Source organism: Aspergillus terreus, genomic scaffold (assembly GCF_000149615.1).
Source record: "Aspergillus terreus NIH2624 scaffold_9 genomic scaffold, whole genome shotgun sequence".
NCBI classification, from domain to species: Eukaryota; Fungi; Ascomycota; class Eurotiomycetes; order Eurotiales; family Aspergillaceae; genus Aspergillus; species Aspergillus terreus.
Genome location: NT_165932.1, coordinates 1182728 through 1203656, shown reverse-complemented (window position 1 = coordinate 1203656; position 20929 = coordinate 1182728). Strand labels below are relative to the sequence as shown.

Below are 20929 nucleotides of genomic sequence, written 5' to 3'. Positions count from 1 at the left end.
GGGTGACTGTTGGTTGTTAATTGTGGGCGAGGTCCTGAAGTCGCCTTCTACATATAAGGGCAAACAGGCAGGCGCTAGGCCTAGAGGCAACTTAGGAACTTGAGGCTCCGACAAGGTCTATTCTTCTTCCGGATAATTACATTTCTTGTTCGGATCTGCTACTTTAAGACGGCTTTTCTGAATCAGTAAAGGGAGGAGGCGGTTGAGGCGGTATTCGAGCAGCTGTGTCTGGCCACTTGGATCTTATCCCTCCTTACCAGTGCCAGCTTAAAGTAGCAGCTGAGTAACTATCCAGTCTATCCTTTTGAGCACGTTCCAATAATTCCATAGATCCTCAATGGAGTCTTCTCTGAACAGCAGCTGTGCGACCCTCTTATCCACGAAGGGTTCAGGGTTTGCCTTGAGCAACAGCTGTGCGATCGACTTATCCACTGCAGCACAGTCCAGCGGTGTCTGGCCAGCGGAATCCTTGGCCTCCTTGTCGGCGCCTGCCTTGAGTAGTAGCTGCCCGCAGACTCTATCTCCGAGCCTGACAGCGTAGTGGAGTGGTGTCCGGCCATTTGCATCTGTAGCCTCCCTATTAGCCCCCGAGTCGAGTAGCAGCTGTGTGACCACCCTGTCATCTGCGTATTGGGGCTGCATATTACCGCCTGCCTCGAGCAGTAGCTGTGCGACTGCCTCGTGTCCTATGGCATTGTGTAGCGGCGTCCGGCCAGCTGAGTCCTTGGCCTCCTTGTCAGCGCCTGCCTTGAGCAGTAGCTGCACGCAGACTTTATCCCCGAGCCTGACAGCGTAGTGGAGCGGCGTCAGACCCATCGGTCCTTTAACCTCTTTATTAGCGCCCGCCTCAAGTAGCAGCCGGATAGTTTCCCCATCGCTATCCTCAATAGCCAAGTGCATCGGTGTTAGGTCGGGGCTGGTTTTGACCTCCAAGTTAGGGCTGCCATCCTCAAGTAACAGACGAGTGATTGCTCTCTCTTTTGATATAATGGCGTCCAGTAGAAACGTGAAGCCATCTTCGTCTCTGTCCTCTGTGTTGGCGCCAGCTTTGAGTAGTAGCCGGGCGATTGCCTTATCCTTGAGCTTGATAGCATATTGCAGCGGTGTTTTCCCGTCTATACCTTCAATCTCTGTATTGGCGCCTGCGTCGAGTAGTAGCCGCACAACCGCCTCATCCTCATTCCTGATAGCAAGGTTCAGTGGTGTCTGCCGACATAGACCTTCATTCTCGGTATTGGCGCCTGCCTCGAGTAGTAGCCGCACGGACACTTTATCCTTGAGCATAACAGCATGGTCCAGCGGCGTCCCGCCCTCCCAGTCCTTAAGCTCTTTGTTCGCACCTGCCTCGAGCAGCAGCCGCACAATTGCCTCATGTTTGTGTCTGACCGCCAAGTGCAGTGGTGTCCACAGTTTCCCTACACAATCCTTGTCAGCACCCTCCTCAAGGAGCAGCCGCGCAACCGCCTCGTATCCATGCTCAGCGGCTGCGAGCAGCGGCTCATGCCACCTATATTTGTCGGGGTCTTTATCGACTAGCAGCTTTTCGAAAGCCTCGTGCATGGGCCGGTACAATGGCGCTTGGCCACTTTTCGCCATGACATTGGCGGCCTTCTCGAACAGCCGGCGGATGGCAGTTCCAAGTTCGTTTTCTATAGCAAACTGCAGTGGTGTCCAACTATCATCCTTGTCGTTCAAATAGATGCTAACACCACTGTCAGTCAATAACTTGGTTATCCCACGTGCATTGTCAATCGCCTTGCAGTGGAGCGGCGTCCATCTGCCCCAATCTGTTGCGATAGCGTCGTCGCCGATGCCCTTGCTTCCAAGCAACTCAACTGCCTCATCGTGCTTATTCATTTCGGCGAATTGTCGTGGTGTCCAGTCGTACTTGTCCTTGGCCATGATATTTGCGCCCTTCCCGAGCAAAAACTTGATAACCGTTTTGTGCCCATTCATCGTTGCAAGATGTAGGGGTGTCCAACCAACTCGATCGTCTTTCGCATTGACTTCCGCGCCGCGGCCAATCAGCAGTCTCGCTAATTCTTGATCCCCATTAACAGCTGCACAATGCAAGGGCGTCCAACCAATCTTGCTATCCTTAGCTTCGACGTTGGCATCTTCAAGCAGCTCCACCACCATTCCGTACCCATGCATTACCGCAAAATGTAGAGGAGTCAGGTTGTTACTCCCCCCCATGTCAATAGTGTATCCCTTCATGAGAAGCTTCACAACAGGAGCAAATCCCATTTGGGATGCTATATGCAGTGCAGTATTGCCATATATATCCTTCGCCGTTTCGTCGATTCTATTTTGCAATAACTCCACCACAGCAGCGGACCCTGCCCAAGCAGCGCAATGCAGTGCTGTCTGCCCATTGCCGCACCGTACATTCAGGTCAACATTGTCACGTCCTAGGTGTTCGACCAAATCTTGGATCATCTGTTTGTGCCCTCGTTCAGCTGCAAGATGTAGTGGCCGCCGTCCGAGCTGGTCCGCAGCTTGTAAGTCAGCTTTTCCAACCAGCTTCGAGAATGTGAGATAGTCTCCCATCCAAATTGCGCGCCGTAACATCTCGCTCTGCTCGCTTCCTGAGTCGCTGATCGATCGTTTTCTTTTCTTGGAAAAGTGGGTCATGGAGTGGACAATCATCACCTCATCGACTGCTGTCGGTAACACCCTCTGCCTGAAGTACAAGGCACCGACATATTGACAGTAGAGCGGCTCATGAATTTCTCTCGTCTCTCGCACTTCTCTCACCAGTAGAGCCCTTTCAACGGAAGCAGTACCATACTCAGCTAACAGCCAGCACTCTTCAGGGTAGCTTTTAAGGGTCTCTTGGAGCTGATGCCTTATTAGAGGATGTGACAGGTTCCACAGACAATTCTGTTCAAGTGATTCATCCACCGGGATGATACGCCACTTTCCTCGGATACCATTATCCGAAAGGCTTAAGTAGGTCTTGGGAGAATTGTCTAAAGGCATGCAGAACAAATTGGTAGGGCACCAGGTGAATCCCGTGGACATGGTTGCAGCGTTGTGAAATAGGTGCCCAGGTGAAATCTTGACAATCTTCTCTAGGATGCGCATATAGGTGTTCTGCTGCATCTCTTCTGGTTCGACATCCATCAATAGTGCAGAAATGACGGATATATCTTTCGGCCAAGATTATAGCGCGGACCCAACACGGTCAAAAGTTCGTTCAGTGAACTGATTTCCTTCCGGAGATTCCGGATAATCTGAGAAGCTCTTCGACGAGCTTCATCTTCATCTTTCCGGTTATTTTCTTCGCCTTCGCTTGCAAGAATTTCTTCGTCGAGGTCTTTTATGACAGGGCCGCAACGTCCTTTGAAGATCACCTTTACCTTGGGTGACTTAGCTAACTCCAGAGCAGTCCAGCCTCGACTGAACCAAGGCGACATGAGGATAGCAAAGCATGCGGTCTTAGGATCCCACTCCCAGTTTCGGAGAAACAAATCATGTACCAGCGTGATTCGGGCGTTCTGATAGTTGCTCTGGATTCTCCGTATCGCTTCGGTTCGGGCGGCCTTTTCTCTTGGGATGCAAAGAGTATCCCACCAGATCCCCTCGCATTGAAACTGTTCCGCAATGTCTCGGAAAAATAGGTAAAGGCACCTATTTACCTCCTCGTCCTTCCAGGCACCAGTGCCGGTTCCATCTGACCAGACGTGAGAAATTGCCATATACGGCCGGGGAGGTTCGAGCAAGGCGTCTCCAGTCAGATTCCACACAGTCGATCTTCCACTGCTCGCTGCCTTTGCAAGGAGTTTTCTGGGGAATCGGTAGCGTATCCGTGCGCACCTCCTCTCGTCGCATTCATGCCGCTGTTGGATCGCTGTGAAGTCGCGTCTGGAGTATTCACAAAAATCGAATGTACAAAGCTCATGCTTGTGTGTGTCTGCGTGGTTCTTGTCATTTGCCCCAAGACGCGGTAATAATTTCGGTAAGTCCTCCCCTGCAACAGCCCACACACGATTTGGACAGAGCATAAGTTCATTTGTCGCTCGCCGAAATGCTTTCAGAAACTCGTCACTGGAGGAATCCATGGTCGGTATTAGGTGCTATTGAAACAGACTTCGCACCGTTCTAGAGCGCCCTCAAGCCTCTATATAGCGTGAGGTGAAGGAGAAAAATCTGGAATTCAAGGGATGTTGAGTTGAGGAGAGGTCAGGTCACCTACAAAAGAGCAGTGCCATCGGCCGGATTTTGCTAGCAGCAAAATGCTAGCGATACCAAGGCTGCCTCCCTGCCTTTTATACCATAAGCGTTGATTTTCACTATTCTAAGGTTTATTAGGACTTTAGGTAGGGTAATCGGTCCTGCATCTGCTACTCTCGGCGGTAGGTCTTGACTGCGATGCCGTGGCGGGTTAATCGGCCATGTCAGATGGAAGAAAGTGGCTGTGTGCATATGCTAAGACGCTAATCTCAGGGCGATACATGGGATCAATAGAATCATCTTGAATTGGCGCATTGATTGGCCACTGGCAGGCTCACTATAAGTGGTAGAGCTCTCCTGTCAGCCAGAGCCGTCCAGCAAGCATGGTCATCCTGAGCCCTGATCGGCTACATCAAACGGCGGTGTGACCCAGCCTCCACACCCTGCAGGCTGTCACCAATTTTCCGGAATACAGGTCAGGGTAGGTAGGTTGCAGTCGCGGTTATAAAAGTAGCTGCCTACTTTTCAGTGTTTTTGAGATGACGAGTGCATTCCACAAAATGCCCTGCCCGCCCTGAACTTTTAGGGATGGTTTCCCGGAGCCGACGTAAAGGTCACTAGTCCATATATGGTCGCAAGATAAGTATAAATAACGGGCCCTTAGTGGCCATCTACTTCAAGCTGCTCAGGTCCGCTCAGTGAGAAAGTATGGCAAGGCGTGAGCACTAAGATGAAGGAAAGAATTGTCTCTCTAATGAGAAAACACCGTATATATGCATTATTACATTATACATCGTCACTTCCGCTTGAGAAAGGTCAGCGCACCGACCGACATCGCATCCACCGCTGTCAACAGCGTCGGCTGCATCACCGGCGCAAAGAACGGCGAGTGGTTATTCGGCAGCTGGTTGACCGTTCCATTGGCGACAGCATCCTCCCAGGTTTTGGGGTCAACTCCACCAAAAGTCCACATCACATACGGCGCACCAACCGCCGTCGCAAGAAGCGAAAAGTCCTCGCTGGCAGACGCCGGCTCGCTCTCGACGAGGTTGTCCTCGAAGTACGCCCCGAAAGTCTTCTGCAGGGCTTTAGCGGTAACCTCGTCATTGATTGTGGCGGGCGTAGAGAACGTGCATTTGACGTCTGGCTTCTGCGGGGATCCCGAGGCATGGCACTCGGCCTCGATAATCCGCTTGATGGACGACACCACGCGTTCGCGTGTGGCCGCATCGTACGTCCGCACACTCAGCTGCATGTCCAGGTAGTCGGGGATGATGTTCGAGGCGTGACCGGCGTGGATACTGCCGCAGCTGACGACCGCCATCTCGCCGGGCATGACCTCGCGACTGACGACGGTCTGCAGCCGGGTCACGATCGACGCACCGAGCACAATCGGATCGACGGTGGTCTGTGGCGCCGAGCCGTGTCCGCCCTGTCCGTAGACGCGGACATCGAAGGCATCCGCCGCCGTAAGCAGGCGGCCGGAGCGGATGCTGACGGTCCCCGTCCGCATGCGCATGACGTGCTGGGCCAGCACCACGTCCGGCTTGGGGATCTTCTCGTACAAGCCGTCCTCGATCATGGCTCTCGCGCCGCTTAGCTGCTCCTCCGCGGGCTGGAAGATGCAGATGAGCGTACCGGACCACTGGTCGCGGGTAGCGTTTAGGAATTGAGACGAGGCCATGAGACTGACGACGTGGGTGTCGTGACCGCATGCATGCATGACAGGGATGGAGGCGCCACCCTTGTCCTTGACCGTCTTTTTGCTGGCGTAGGGGAGCCCGGTTTTCTCCTCGACCGGCAGCGCGTCCATATCAGCTCTCAGGAGCACCGTCGGGCCATCTCCATTGCGTAGAACACCGGCTACACCGTAGCCTCCAATATGCGTATGAACCTCGAATCCGAGGTCCTTGAGGTGCCGTGCGACGGTCGCGGCTGTCTCTTCTTCCTGGCCAGAGAGTTCGGGGTGGGCGTGAAGATGACGATAGAGGTCTTCGTACGGTTTCAGATCGGGGCGGTGCTGGTCCAGGAGCGCCTGGAAGCTCGAGTCTTGTGCTGCGTTGGAGGTTATTCCCGAGATTGCTTTGTGCAGGAGAGAATATACTGTCTTACCTGGGATCTGCATATTGAGTGTCTCTTTTCAATGATGGGGTTCAGGAAGATGTGTCTGGTACCTGGGAGCGGGGAGGACGGAGGGGTTTTAAGAGCGGGACAATCAGCCCTAAGCTAGATAGTTGTCCCTGGAGAATTGGCCCCAAACTACCCTAAAGCGGATTGCCGACCGCCAAAAAGCGGGGAGATCGCTCGATAAGCTCGCAGCCCCTTCATTGGCCATGCGGGGCTAGTCGGTCGGCTAACTGCGCCAGTGGTCGTCAAACGCCGACGAGCTCGGCAACTGGCCAAACGTCGGCAATATGACAGAGTATTTCATTAGCGGAGGTACATATGTGGTGGAATCCAACAGTCTGGGGAATCTGGAATGACGCATGGTGGCGTCTACCCCATATTGTCGATGGGTCGTTGGTCACTACGTAGTATGGAGTAGTGCCGAATTGAGGGACCCGCATACATCAAGAACAAAGACAAGTTTGAGAATGAGAAAGCTTGGGTGCAATTGACTTCAGCCAGGTCCATCCGTTCCAAGATCTTGTTGGAGATTTTCTGGTCTTTCTTCCCGCCTACGGGTATTTGTCGGTGCGGGGGTGGATTTCTTTATATGCACCTCTTCACCTACTATCACATCCTGGGGATCCTCGACTCTCTTTGTCTGATGCAGGTAGGAACAGAATCTCCAATTTTGAAGCTCAGTGGGATAGGGCATGTGAAGTATGACTTTATTGAAAATGAGGCCATTTTCGTTTCAATATAGTCGCGCAACTAACTTCACCAAGAAGATATAACTAGACACCAGAAGAAGAGGTAATTGGATTTGGCCTTCTTTGACACACCATATATCACTCTGAGTATACATCCGCACTATCTAGTGAATTTCCTTTGATCACGGCCATCTTCTCCGCATGAGTTCTGAGCTTCTTTCTTTCATCTTCACTGGTCTGCGTAACCTCATACACCCAGGTTCCCTGTCACCAGGCTTGCATTCACCATGTCTCATGCCTATTCCTCTCATAATCCCTCGCTGAGTGTAGTATAAAACCAACGATTTTCCACTCCTCTCTCTCTCTTCCTCCCACCACCATCTCCTTCTCACTCCCTCCTCTGCCCACAACAGTCTCCTCCTTCTACAACCACCATCCAACCAACCAAACAACAACATCCCCTGCAACCATGAAGCTCACCGGTCTCCTCTCTCTCGCCCTCCTCACTACCTTGGCTCTCGCCGCTCCCGACCCCAAGAAGAACGGCCCCAACAGAGACTGGTGTGGCCAGGTGTGCACCGGAAAAAATGACTGCAGCGGCGAGTGCAACAAGTGTGTCAACTTCGTCTGCAAGCGTACGTCTGTCCTGATATACAAGGAGTACCTTCACAAGAATGCCACTGATCATGCCGCCAGACTGAACGCTACTCGTCACCTGACGATTATGATGTGAACCTGCGAGCTGATGAATATGGTAGGTCGAGAGTATTTTGTCCTCTTGGTGCAAAGATCCAAGACCAGCTGACAGCTCCAGACTGCTTTGAAGGCGACGCTGTTGCTTTTGATGGTGATTTCTATTGGACCTGCTGGATTGGGTTTCTGAGAAGGTTGACGAACTGCGCGACCATCCGTTCTGGGACGATGTGATTGCTTGGGTTACGCCTTGATGGTTGCCGCGATTGCTAGTCTAGATCGTGGAATGGATTTATTTGCCAACCATAGCATGGGTGTCCATGAAGACAGATGTAACAGTGACCAAACATTAACAAATTAGAGACGAGACTACGAGAGTAGACCATGTCACTGTCAAATTCAACGTAGAGACTTATGGCATGGAAAGTGTAAGTCTGCAAAATATATAATTAGGGTTACGGACTCTTCAGTACTCCGGTATGAAACTCCACATCTCCCCGGCTGGAGGATACATCTGACCCATATTGTATGTAACATAATGATTCAGACCAGGCAACCACATCACCACGCTTAAGCCATCATCAATCCCTTTTGTTTGTTATATACTCCTACTCCGTAGATAACTAGACGGCCCGAGGCATGAATGCTCCAAAGTTCACAGGTGGACCTGGTGGAGCAGCCGCTCAACCAATGATGTCATGAAAATTCTCCCATCCCAGAAAAAAAATTCATCCACACATCCACCCTCTGGACACATAACTTGCAAAAAGTTAAGCCGAACGCGGGGGTCGAACCCGCAACCTTGAGATTAAGAGTCTCACGCTCTGCCGATTGAGCTAGCCCGGCTTTGCTTGATAGAGCGGTGATGAGATTTGATCTATGTTCGGGGAGCTCAGGTCTTAGGTACTGTCACTGGTAGTCTACGGGTCAGCACCATGAGGGGGGAACACGGACGGGAAGCGGCATGGGATGGGATTGGTATGGTATTGCGTCCGCCGGTGACGACAACACCTGGGGTTGATGGCTGTAGCCTGAGTCAATGACCCTACCCGTGTGTAGGGTCAGCTGAACGGCAGTCGGCTGTTGACCAACAGACGCTTTCTCGAGGTTGTTGGGAGATGGCAGTCGGGGGTTGGCGTGTCTTCATCCGCTGGTTGGAGACCATGCGACACATAGGTAGGCAGCAAGGTTGAGTTGCCGCGCAATTGGGGGCCAAAAAGGTCCAGACTGGTGAAGATGAGCGTGCGCGTATGATTGAAGAGACGGATCGAGAGGAGTCGCTGGTCTGCCTGGATTCTGTCTGGTAGAATAGAGGCCCGGTTAATCGGGTCGTTGGGATGTAGACAAAGTGGTCTCTACAGCGTCAAGGCATCAGCGATCAATGGCTGACAGCCTGGGCCGCATAGGTCCGTCCGCATATCGATAGGATGTCATGCATCGAAACTGCAAGAAATCTGGCGCGCGTGAAGACAACTGCAGAATAAGGAGGGAACTGCGCCGCACCGATCCGTGGGGACTCTATACTGCAACCGAAGAGTGGTGAGACCTAGATCGACGTCGACGGCGTCAAGAGATAGGGGGAAGTGTGGCTGCGGCGCTTGACGAGAAGCAAAAGCAACGATGACAGCCAGTCGAGCTGTGGCTGAGGCTGAGTCGACGTTACGAGCGAAAACCGGGTTGAGGCTGATTTGGCGCTCCTGGACCCCTGACCCCCCTTATCAACCGGGACGATCACAAGGAACCGCAACACGAACGGGTCGGGATCCCCGATTTATTCTTAGAAACGAGGAGAGACATGGCCCAAAGACGCGAAACTGGAAGATGGTAGGGTACCGGCAGGATGGTTCGAGACAAGCGGTCGTCTCAGAAGATGCGCGGGGAGAGATGGGCGGTTATCAAGAGTATGGATTGGAAGTACGGCGGGTAGAGAAACGTGGACACAGAGCCTCGATGCAGGCAACATGAGGGGTCTGTGGCAGTTGGAGGGAGGATTTGTCGGGATAAGCAGCACCAGCCACAGGATGACTCTTCGTGCGCGGAGGGTGACCGCCAGTTCAGGGGGGAATCGCCAATGAGGACGCGGGGAGGCCCTCCAACTGGCGATATGATCACAGCCACCACCACTCCTAGTGCGCTCAAGTAGTGTGAGTGTGCCTCGTTGACGCCTAGGGTCTAACTAAGTCTAGTGCCCGTTGCGGTTAGTCGCCTCTGTCATTTACTCGCTGCTTGTGACCAATGCCGTCATTCGATTTCTATACTCCTCCGTCCTAAAGTACTTATATCCTCCGTCTTCCCCTGCCTCGCTCTGTACTCTTCTCTCCAGACCACTTCTCTACTTCACACCGATATATCCTTTCTCTCTCAGTACATCCTACTAGAGCTCGCATCTACTACTTCTGCCTCTTATTCATACTCCATACTACATATTCTCCCACCCTCACTGTCCCCGACAGTGCCCTACCCCCCTCCACCCAACAGACAGTCACCGTGTCTCCCTACCGCTCACCACGTTTGTTCCGGCCTCCCTCTTCCATACGGGAGTTCCTCTTCCCGTCTCGACAACCCACCACCGGTAGAAGATACTCCATCCGTCGCGCGTCCACCATGCCCGCCCCCATCGAGACCATCGTCGAGCCGGTCGTGCCCGTGCGCGACCTCCAGGCCGACGAGGAATACGTGATCAACGCCTTTGAGCGTCACGCAAGCCACTGCGACCAGTGCGTCGACCCGTTGCAGGTCCACAAGGAAGACCGTTCTCTCTGCGAGCGCGGTCATCAGTACGCTCTCGACGTCGCCGACTACATCTACAGCAAGAACGGCAAGGCCTACTCCGTCGTCGACCGCGAGGCCGGCCAGCCCACGTTGGTCAAGGTGCCGCGCAACTGCAGCGCCGTCCGTGGTCTCCTCCTGGCCATCGAAGACGGTCTGCGCGTGCAGCGCGGCGCCGACAAGGCTCCCGCTGTGCAGCCCCCCGTCATCAGCTACGACCGGACCTACCCCATTGCCCCGCGCCGTCCTACCAGCCAACAGTCCGTCGTCTGCAACGAGATCATCGAGCGCGAGCCTCGCTCCCTCAAGCCCCGTCGGGTCATCGTCTACCCGTCCCCGCGCAGCTCGCCCAGCCGCGGCTCCCTCTACGACGAGGACGAGGCCGAGCGCATGGAGCTCCACAAGGAATCCTCCCGCATCTACCGTCGCAGAGAGTACCACCGTTGAACACCATGCCGCTGCACCGCATACGCTGTCACTTTGTCTTTGAGCCCCCATCTATGAGTATGGCTGTTACGACCCCACCACGGTGCACGACCCCCCGTCGCGTCAGTATGCACCTTTGAGACGAGAGATTGGAGGCATGGTCCTCCCTGCGTCCTTCACGAGCGCGTTCCCTATTGCTCACTCTGGGGTTTGGGATTCTCACTGGTTGAGATTTGCTCGTGATTGACTTGATACGACCAACTGCAACATCTGGATTATTCAGTTATTCAGTGCAAGTTGTGGTGTTTTATGCTTGTGTTTGTCCGGAATACGGAAAGTGGAAACACAAAAACACAAAAAAAGTCCCCGACTGAGAGATGCAAGTTATTCATGAGTCATGAGTTGCAGTCGATCTTGTAGTGGTGGTAGACGAGAAGTCTACGTCCTCGCAATCCGCCGAGACTGCAGTGCTGGATGGGAATGATTGAGAGTCAGACTGTTGATGTATTTCCTTTGTTATGTGTGATGTATTTAGTCATGGCCAATGAAAGCAGCGAATTGTTGCCCCAACTGTTCTCCTCTGTATTGATCCTCTGTATTGAATGTAAAAGTTAAGTCTCTTAGTATGCATAATGTATGCATGAATGACTCACTCGTGGAGAGCTGCTGATTGGAAGCACTTGAAGGATTACATTAGTGCCGGATTAGCATTATGGCGGTGCAGATACTACCACTAGAGTATTCGTGTTAGTCTTGGATTCCGGAACCACTCCAACTATAGAGAAGTACTCCCGAGTATAAGCAGTATAATTCTTGTGGATTAGGGTCAATACAGTTGGTTAGTCAACAAGTGAATGGAAATCACTATGAACCATCAAACCACCAAGTGATTGGCTCTAGGTGATTATCTGATACTAGTGTTGGCATGTTTCTATAGTAGAAGTGAAGGAATCTGCCCAAGTCAACAAGCCATCACAATGAATAACAGGAAGAAGCCAGAATATCTTTGTTTACCCTCACACAACAAAGCGCACAATAAGCATCGGCCTTACCGAAGACAAAGGGATTATCAGGAAAATGGCAGCACCCGCCATTCAGACATTCTACACTGTGATAGGAATCTTCCACTTCCTACTATGTCCAATCTATAAAAACCTCGCTCCTCACTGAAGCCGTTTCTCTCCATCCACCCTCACTCAAACAAACAACCAACCAGCCACCCTCAAGATGTCCTTCTCCAGCGACGACCTCTCCGTCGCCCTCAACGCCCTCCGCCAATCCGAGGTCGAACAGTCGCTCGAGGAACGCTTCAGCCAGGTCTACCCACCCTTCGACCCCAAGATCCACCACCAGGCCGTCCTGCGCGACGAACTCGCCAAAGACACCCCCCTCCACGCGACCCCCTTCCTCCTCGCCTCGAAACCCAACGGCAACCACGCCCTCGTGCCTACCATCGAGGTTACCGACGAGCACGGCCAAGACTGTGATGTCGTGATGGCCACGTCTCCCCCCAGTCCATTCCACGAGAACACCACCGCTGCGCATGAACCACCCACCCAGCCCGACGAGGAAACCTCGCAAGACGACAATTTCCCGGGAGCTGCATACATGCACCCGGAGACCCGGGCCCGCGTCGCCTCCTGGGCTCAACAAACCGGCGCCATGACCATGCCGACGGTCCAGGTGGCCCCCGCGTCGCCGATGGTCGAGCCGCGTGCATATGCGCAGAGCGTCGACCAGCTCGAGATGGCGACCGAGCGTGTCGTGTCTGATAGTGGATCGGACGATGGTAAATGGTATGCTTCCTGTTGCAAGGCGTGTGCGCCTTCGCGCTGACTGGTTCTAACCCTGGTTTTGGTTTAGTATTTTGCCTGATGGGACTGTTGCGGCTGGGGACGATGCTGGGGCGTCTGGTGAGAATGGACGTCCGGCGCTGGCGCTGTTTAAACGTCGTCGTGAGGTTGACGAGGTGAAAGAGAACGATGGTGGTGGTGGTAATCGACGTCGGAGCGCGAGGATTGCGGCGTTGCAGCAGCAGGGTCCTACGATCTACCGGGTTTGATGGTTGTCATCTCGGATACTATGGTTTGATGCGTGGTTCTGAAGGTATCGATGGATGGGAGGGGAGTTTGTAGGGCGGCTTATGTTGTTGATTTGCATCTGGCATGATATACCCCCGGTGGGACATGGCGTTGCGGGCATGTAGGCGTACTCCTTATTCATGCAGTTCTATGCTGCTAAACATACGTGCAGACTGGAGTTTATTGTCTCTTCACTGATGTTGTCTGTGCTAAACATACATGCAATTCATTACCTTTCAATTCCTAAGAAAATATATTGTACCATCTAGGCCACCCAGTAGTACCCTTGTAAGCCAAACAATGAGTCAGTCCTATCTCCACCACGTCGATCTCTGCATACATGCGCATAAGACAACCCAGTGGCAATAAGCCACCGGCTGTGTGTATAGATTCCGTATGGCTGGTGAGACATCGTCTACCTCTCATCCATATTCACACCATCCTGAATAAACACCGGTCGCCTGACTCACTATCCAAAGCAAGGTAACCACCACCCCGCACCAAACGCTTAACAGCAGGAACTAACAACCAACCTTCGCGTGCCCTAGGACGTACATCCAAGCACCGCAGCCAATGATCACGCTGCGCAAGAGCCGGGTAAATCATCCCGCGCCCTGTCGCGATCCCATGATGACAAGCAACACACCCCAGGGAGACGATCATGGCCAAGGGGGTGTGCATGGAGGGAGGACAAACGGATCTGGGATCTTGGATCTGCCCCATCTTCTCCCCTACGAGGATGCGGGAGCCTGCATACAGCCAGTCTGCCGCACGGAAGATATACCGTGCCGCCCGCGACGGCTGAGGCCGGCACTACTGCCCTCCTTGCACTGACCACAGGCTGATCATGCGACGGTGGGGGTCGTTGGTGGGCGGGTTCCTTGGATGATAACAGGCATATCCGGTTCAGTATCACGGTCTGTTCGGGTGCTTGCTAGACTCCGGTCACGGCAATAAGATGTCGATGCCTATACGAGGGACAGAGGAACTTGGATATGGTTCTGACCCTCATAGGTCTTCTGGAGAATGTATAACATCCAGAACTCGGCCCGCGCGGTTATGCACAACCTCCGTCCTAGCTGCGACATGACCATCTGCTGGGGTCAGCTGGATTGACAAGCTTTAAAGGTCGCACATAGGCCTGAACACTGGTGGATGGACACTTGCATGGTATACACCATCTTTGCGATATGCTCCAACAATTGTGGCTGTGTTCTTGTGGTGCAGTCGGGTTGGTTTGGTTGTGGCTGGAAATCTCCGCGAAAGTCCCGCAGTACTTCCGCGGCAGAAAAGCGGACGAAACTCAAGCCAATCCATCGCCCCCAATTCCGTCTTGTCTGTATGGAAAGTATGGGCTTGTTGCCATTTAACCCCAATGTCGTTGAAACGAGGGCTGGAGCGTGAGTCGTGTGACTTTTGCTTTCGGCGTAAAGTCAAATGCGATCGGACGTCTCGCGCAAGAGAGGGCCATGCCGCATGTTCTCAATGTGATCTACGGCAGAGGCCATGCACTTTGGACTCTGATGATGTCCGAATTCACCGGCGCCGCAGGATAAGCCCAAATAATGCGGACTTGGAGGGAAGCAGCCTAGTCTCGACTCTCCTCGAGCCATCCTTGAACGATCGGGGTCTAGGCGGGAATACCTCGTTACCACTATCACCCCAAACGACTCTTGTTGCAACAACCGACCCGGATCCCAATACCGACTCTCCTTTACATGCTTCAACCAGCGAGTCGCTGTGGACAGACCTGGGTTTTGAACTCAACCTTGAGAGCGTCTCGTTTCTGAATGAGGTGTTCATGCAAGATTTTGCTCCCTCCGAAACAATTGCCCATATAGACGGTCCATCAGACGCCAGTCCCCAGAATGCAAAAGAGATTATGGACGGAGCGACTGCAAATCGAAGTCCTTACGAGATCCAAGGAATCGACTTCAGCACACTTGAGGCAGCTCTCACGGCGTACTTTAATTTCGCATCTCTAGTTCTGCCCATCATTCCCAGAGATGCATTGATGGCAGACTATCAGAGCCGTCGAAGTAGCCCCGCGCTCATTTTTGCAGTGGCATGTCGAGGTTGTCCCTTCCTCCCCGTTTCGGACAAGTGGAACTTGCAGCAGCAATTCGCTTTTGGCTTCAGGCGGGCATTTCTGGAAGCGCAAACCAATGCAACACCAGCGCAAACAATTAGACTTGATGATATTGAAGCCCTGGCACTCATGGTTGGCTTTGACTACGAATCAGATGGAAACACCGCTACCGCTCTTCACTCGCAACTGGGCGCCTTGTTCCTGACGCACCAATCTCTTGTCTTAATGACCCTGCAGTACCAGATAGCTTGCCCTCCAACGCTGGAAAGAGCACCAGAGCGCAAAGCGCTTCTGCTGTGGCACGTATACGGGCTGGATGCGTTCTACTGTCTTGGTCATGGACTCATGTCTCAGATACAACAAGAAGACATTGAAGCTGTCAACCCTCCCGAAAGCTTTACTGGAAGAGAGACGGGGAGCTATCTTGACACTATGCTTTCGTTGGCCACTATTGCCCGAGGAATAACACGTAAAGTCTGCAGCCCTGGAGCTAAACGCAAAGGAATTAAACTCCAGGACGTGGACAACCTCTACGAGCAGCTCTCAAGGTGGAGGCAAGATTCATGCCCTTCGCGGCTACGGTTTACAGGAGATATCAACTCTGATTCTGCTGAGCGTGATAGCCGATCCTCACACACAATAAACAAGAACTTGCTGCACCGGACAGTGATCTCACTGCTGCAGCTTAATTGCTACATGGAAATTGAGAGATGCCTTGATGTCGGCATTCAAGAACAAGCTTCTGCTGAAGGTGAAGCGCTTGAACTTCGTATTAGATACGAGACTTTAAAGGCAGCGAACCAAATTTTCCAGACTTTCCAATATATGGAGACCGTCGAGGACCGCGGGCAGTACTCCCTGGTCGATCTTTCGCCAGGTATTCTGCGCAATATGTGTTGCGGCGCCGCATACTGGTTTTGCAACCATGCCCAGAAGCTTTTACATCAACAAGCCAGGGATGATTCCAAAGATCTATCTAGACAAAGGGCTGAAGATTACATGAAAAAAGCGGCCAAGCTGCGGGATACGGCGGCAAAGGCGTGTCCCACATGGACACCGCGCAGGCTGTCAGGCAGGTGGACGAGCAGCTAAATGCGTTGAAGGAGTTAGTTGAACAATATTGAGCCCGTAAAGTTCCGCTTGGTTACGAATCTCAGTGCCCGCCGAAAAGGTACCGCGATGATCCCGTCGAATTTCCGTCTCCGCCAGGCATTTATATTGATACAGACTCTCAGCCGCCAGACTTCTATTCCACTCTCTTCAAGCTACTTCGCTATCATTTTCGATTGAGAGCTGTTCGATCTTATTATCTAGGCAAAATGGCTGGCTTCCTCCTTGGCCCTATTGCTCCGCCACCGTCGGGGCTCTTGACTTCCCCCGATGTGAGAGCTGTTACTGCGAATCTGTCAACCTCCCTGATTCAGGCCATTCATCAGGGCCACAGCAGCTATGGAGACTTCACTGCCAATTCGTCCTCGATCTCCATCACGGCATTGTCCACCCAGGATGATCAGGACTCTCCCTTCTTTGACTTCCATTTTTCATCGCCTCTTTTGAACCATTCGGCTGGCAGCACCGAAGACGTGACCAATACCTCCTTGTACAGAATCGGTAGCGTCTCCAAGCTCTTCACTGTGTATACACTTTTGGTCAATTACGGTTGGGAGCATTGGGATGACAGCATTACTACGTACCTTCCTGAACTTCAAGACGCTGCTAATCTCGATGACGATACTTCGGTTGCGCATGTCGACTGGAGCAAGATCACGATCGGAGATCTTGCCTCGCAGCTATCTGGTATCAGCAGGGATTGTGAGTTTTGTATGAAAAAGGGACGAGAGAGCAAAAGCTAACGTCTAACGAAGATTCTTATGGAGACTTGGCCGATATTGATGGCCCCTGGTCAGAAGCTGGATTGCCTTTACTGCCACCAGAGGATGTTCCACAATGCGGAGGAAATGCTAGCATGCCACCGTGTAATCGCAAAGGTATCGTGCTCGCTATCCACGTTTCTCAATATTCATACTCATCACTGCTTCTAGAATACTTCCAGGGTCTACTCGGGAGAGCTCCGATTTTCGCACCGCAAACGACACCCGTCTATTCAAACACTGCCTACCGACTGCTCGGATATATCTTGGGAGCAATCAGTGGTAGTCGATTCGACGAATTGCTTCAGTCTTCAGTCCTTCGACCTTTGAACCTGACAACCACCACTTATGCGATTCCTAGCGGCGAAGGCTCGTGGGTAATTCCAAGCGGTGAGAGTGGCTGGTATCAGGACACTGGTGACGAGACACCGTGAGTATATCTGGGAGCTTCCGTACCACTGGCCTCTTCTAATTTGTGTCGCTATCCAGTACAGCAGGGATGTACTCTTCGTCGTCTGATTTGGCAAAGTTTGGCCGTGACATCCTGCTTAACAAGCAGCTTTCACCGGTCGCCACTAGACGCTGGATGAAGCCGAGTTCTCACACCTCAAGTCTTTCTTTATCCGTGGGCAGTCCCTGGGAGATCATGAGGACCAAGAGTCAGATATCCCACGGCCGCACCATTGACCTGTACACTAAGTCTGGGAGTATCGGCCAGTACAACTCGCTTCTGATTATCTCCCCGGACTATGGCGTTGCGCTTTCGATACTGGCAGCCGGTCCAAGCAGCGCGGCGGTTGTTGAGGTCGCCTCCGAAACTGTCCTGCAGTCTTTGATCCCAAATTTGGAGAATCAGACCCTTTATGAAGCATGCAAGAGCTTGTGTGGGACTTATGAGTCGTCCGATCTGAGCAAAAACTCGAGTCTTACCGTATCCGCGGACAGGAATGGCCTCCAAGTGGAGCAGTGGGTCAGTCGTGGTGTTGACTTTCTGGCGGTTGTAGAGGCTTATGCTTCTCAGACCGGCAGCCTGCCAGTTAAAGTGATGTTGCAGATGACGAATATAGGGTATTCGCCAAATAGTCAAGGCAACGATGTCGGGTCTCGTCGCGTGGCATACCGAGCCATTTTTGAGACAGACACGGGTGAATTGAATGGCCAACAACGGATTATGGACCAAAGCGCAGGTCTATGGAGTGCGGTTGATACTCCAATGTACGGGGAAATCGCCATTGATGAGTTTGTCGTTCATCTCGATCATTCTGGGGTCGCTTTGGCGATAGAGCCTCGAGTTATGAGAGACACACTGTACAAGGTTTGATGGCGGAGCAGGCAACTCTCCTCATTTCACTCATATTCAGAACCAGTATCCTAGCTGCATGCATCCCAGGTGGCGTTTCCACATATGTATTCTAAATATCTTTTCTTCTGAACGCAAGTCAATCATCGCTGGTGATCGAGTCCCTCGTCCATATTTTCGTCTACCCATTGCACTCGTTGTCCCCAGACATATGTAGATAATTCAGTACATCTCGTTCGTGCACGTTGATTTCCTCTTTACTTTTAGTGCAGAAGTCCCTTAGGACGCCATCATAATATATGCCACGCGTAAGTCCTTCATCTTAGAGACTTACATTTGATATATTCGCCTTTCACCATCGGCTCCAGATACAGGCAACTATAAATATAATTACTTCAGATCCGAGAAACCCACTAATACATCTCTATATCTTGTCCCGACCAGCCGGACTTGGGTGTCCCGGGTATCAATTGAGCCCGGTTTTCAACCCTCACGAACCAAAAGCCCGGGTGCGTGAAACCGAGAATCACGCACATGATAACCATTGGAACACTATCAAGGGCAATAAAAATCCCCTCTTTGGACGCAAGAGGCCCATCGAATCCTCCCCGCAGCTCAGCCACACGCCAACAAGACCGAATCAGCAGGCACGCAGCCGCTATCAAAGCGCCTGGGCAGGAAATATGACAATTAGATCTCCAGAACCACTACTGTATCCTTCCAGGTCCACTCACCAATAATATACCATTTCTTCCCGCCGCGCAGAATCTCCTCCCACAGTTTGCGTGCGAGCATTGACAGCACGACACAGAATACTGCCGTCACCAACACCTGGGTTCCCAGCCCTGCCATCATCAGATTTATTCCTATAGGCTTTTCGGCGTAGATTGCAGCCAGGGACCCTCCAACCCCAATGAAGCACAGACAGGCAAAATCACCCAGAATGAAAATGGTCGTGAAAAGCCGTGGCCCGACCTTGGAAAAACAAGGTGATTGGAAGTGTCGTTGGAGTTGGCTGATCCCGAGATAGAGCGATGAGGAGAGGAAGGTAGGCCCGAGAGTCAGACCGATGATATACCTGTGACTTGTGTCAGCTTCGAAGGTGCCTGGGGTGTTTAGAATAGAATCCTTGCAGACTGGTCCATACATGATGTATGCATTCTTATTACTTCGGTCGCGGGCGAGCTGGACTTTAGCCACGTATCCGAGTAGTTCTAACAAAAGACCACCGAGCATGCCAAAAGCATATCCGTAGAACCGCCAGAAGCGAATGGCAAGAAGCATGTGGACGAGCAATAAGACGGTGAAAATGGTTGTGAGGATAGCATTCGCGGCCAAGAGCGGCGTGAAGGAAATCCGCCCTGGACCGTGGTACGAGACGTCGGTGGCATTCATTTTGTCGATGCAATGATTTCTCAATGGTGTAAGGGAGAGACTGGAATAGAAGGAGGGACAAGTAAATTATAAGTTGACTGTCCACCATCTGTCTAGAGAGTCTCCGTAGAGCGTCCGTGAAAGGCCCGCAAAGTTCCCGCCAGAAGACCAATACATAATTCAAAGTAAGCAATTATCAAGTTGATCCACTTCAGGTAGATTCCGTCCGTGTCCTTGCAAATGCCGCGACTGCTTTATTCGTAGTAGTCCGTACGTCCATTCGAACATGATCGCCCCAATGGCGTCAGCCATATGCAGCTATTGGTGGAAAGGCTTCGCCAAACTATTTGGCCTACAAAAAATGCCAGTGAGAAACACGGAGACCATGTATAGCCGAATCATAGTATCTCTCGTATCTCTCCAACTGTAACTGATGGGAAAGGAAGACATCGACGTTGTAGGGACATCAAATCACGTGACATATACTCTTCATGAACCATCACGTGATGACCCAAAAGTTCTCCGCCGTTTCTCCGAACATCATCTCCGTTTGATCCCACGACTCTACATCCTCAAACCCACAGTTCCTCAACCCGAACCGCCGCAATGGCTAAGAAAGGTGCGCATACCGATCTCACTTCGTGGCCTCTCCGGATGGATGAGATACTCGCGAACCCTCCCCGCCATGCGCCCAACCGATGAGGGACATCGCACTGACATTACTTTCTTCCACAGCTAAGTCGCGCACCGTCGCTGTTCGTCTCATCTCCATGGCCATGACTGGCTACTTCCGAACGATGATCCGGCCCCGTGCCCACCGTCCACTCAGCATGCTCAAATACGATCCGGTCGTGAAGAAGAAGGTGCTGTTCCTTGAGGCTACCAAGGGTGGTCGTGCGAAATAAGTGTCGATCCTCGACTCCTCCATCCTCCTTTGCGCGATTACTATCTACGCGCGCGATTCGGTCAATACGCTGTGGTGGTGACGGATTTCCATACCCAGAATCAAACGGACGGGACGTCACGGCATCACTGACGGCTCAAGCGCAACTCCCACCGAGTCACCTTCCCCACGAACGATATGTATATTAGACAGAACAGCAAGGGTCGTCGGAACATCATCCTGACTTGACGTCTCTGGTCTGTGTATTTTCAGGGTTTGCATTTGGGCGTTAAGAAGTACAATATGGGCCGATTAACATGTTTTATATCACATGAGAATCTACAATTCCTCTTTCTCAGATTCGTTCCTCGGAAATCTCGGCAGTAATCTATATCTTTGCGAAAATCTGCATGAACTATAGCTGGGAAGTGGAATGCGTGTGGCGCAGGCT

The 20929-nt window shown here is 52.2% G+C and overlaps 9 protein-coding genes and 1 non-coding gene across 10 annotated transcripts; 5 read left to right on the top strand and 5 right to left on the bottom strand.

The window, feature by feature from the left end:
- Window positions 1-517: 517 nt before the first annotated feature.
- On the bottom strand, window positions 518-2571 carry ATEG_06696 (ankyrin repeat domain-containing protein; the record flags this gene model as incomplete). The annotated part of the gene is made up of 2 exons (XM_001215874.1): window positions 518-573; window positions 648-2571. The coding sequence occupies 2 exons, from the start codon at window positions 2569-2571 to the stop codon at window positions 518-520; spliced, it is 1980 nt and encodes a 659-aa protein (XP_001215874.1).
- A 554-nt stretch (window positions 2572-3125) lies between these two features.
- On the bottom strand, window positions 3126-4064 carry ATEG_06695 (uncharacterized protein; the record flags this gene model as incomplete). Its single annotated transcript, XM_001215873.1, has 1 exon — window positions 3126-4064. One exon carries the CDS (start codon window positions 4062-4064, stop codon window positions 3126-3128), a length of 939 nt encoding a protein of 312 aa, XP_001215873.1.
- Window positions 4065-4972: 908 nt separating this feature from the next.
- Window positions 4973-6301, bottom strand: ATEG_06694 (putative zinc metallopeptidase; the record flags this gene model as incomplete). The annotated part of the gene is made up of 2 exons (XM_001215872.1): window positions 4973-6258; window positions 6289-6301. 2 exons carry the CDS (start codon window positions 6299-6301, stop codon window positions 4973-4975), a joined length of 1299 nt encoding a protein of 432 aa, XP_001215872.1.
- Window positions 6302-7461: 1160 nt separating this feature from the next.
- ATEG_06693 (uncharacterized protein) lies at window positions 7462-8328 on the top strand (the record flags this gene model as incomplete). Its single annotated transcript, XM_001215871.1, has 3 exons — window positions 7462-7721; window positions 8047-8113; window positions 8305-8328. 3 exons carry the CDS (start codon window positions 7462-7464, stop codon window positions 8326-8328), a joined length of 351 nt encoding a protein of 116 aa, XP_001215871.1.
- Window positions 8329-8458: 130 nt separating this feature from the next.
- On the bottom strand, window positions 8459-8531 carry ATEG_10471. Its single transcript has one exon. It is a non-coding gene; the product is annotated as a tRNA-Lys (tRNA).
- Window positions 8532-10289: 1758 nt separating this feature from the next.
- Window positions 10290-10901, top strand: ATEG_06692 (uncharacterized protein; the record flags this gene model as incomplete). The annotated part of the gene is made up of 1 exon (XM_001215870.1): window positions 10290-10901. The coding sequence occupies one exon, from the start codon at window positions 10290-10292 to the stop codon at window positions 10899-10901; it is 612 nt and encodes a 203-aa protein (XP_001215870.1).
- A 1206-nt stretch (window positions 10902-12107) lies between these two features.
- On the top strand, window positions 12108-12942 carry ATEG_06691 (uncharacterized protein; the record flags this gene model as incomplete). Its single annotated transcript, XM_001215869.1, has 2 exons — window positions 12108-12676; window positions 12744-12942. The coding sequence occupies 2 exons, from the start codon at window positions 12108-12110 to the stop codon at window positions 12940-12942; spliced, it is 768 nt and encodes a 255-aa protein (XP_001215869.1).
- Window positions 12943-14336: 1394 nt separating this feature from the next.
- On the top strand, window positions 14337-15693 carry ATEG_06690 (Zn(II)2Cys6 transcription factor; the record flags this gene model as incomplete). The annotated part of the gene is made up of 2 exons (XM_001215868.1): window positions 14337-15519; window positions 15674-15693. The coding sequence occupies 2 exons, from the start codon at window positions 14337-14339 to the stop codon at window positions 15691-15693; spliced, it is 1203 nt and encodes a 400-aa protein (XP_001215868.1).
- Window positions 15694-16369: 676 nt separating this feature from the next.
- On the top strand, window positions 16370-18242 carry ATEG_06689 (serine hydrolase domain-containing protein; the record flags this gene model as incomplete). The annotated part of the gene is made up of 3 exons (XM_001215867.1): window positions 16370-16862; window positions 16916-17351; window positions 17411-18242. The coding sequence occupies 3 exons, from the start codon at window positions 16370-16372 to the stop codon at window positions 18240-18242; spliced, it is 1761 nt and encodes a 586-aa protein (XP_001215867.1).
- A 669-nt stretch (window positions 18243-18911) lies between these two features.
- Window positions 18912-19616, bottom strand: ATEG_06688 (uncharacterized protein; the record flags this gene model as incomplete). Its single annotated transcript, XM_001215866.1, has 2 exons — window positions 18912-19299; window positions 19369-19616. 2 exons carry the CDS (start codon window positions 19614-19616, stop codon window positions 18912-18914), a joined length of 636 nt encoding a protein of 211 aa, XP_001215866.1.
- Window positions 19617-20929: the final 1313 nt, after the last annotated feature.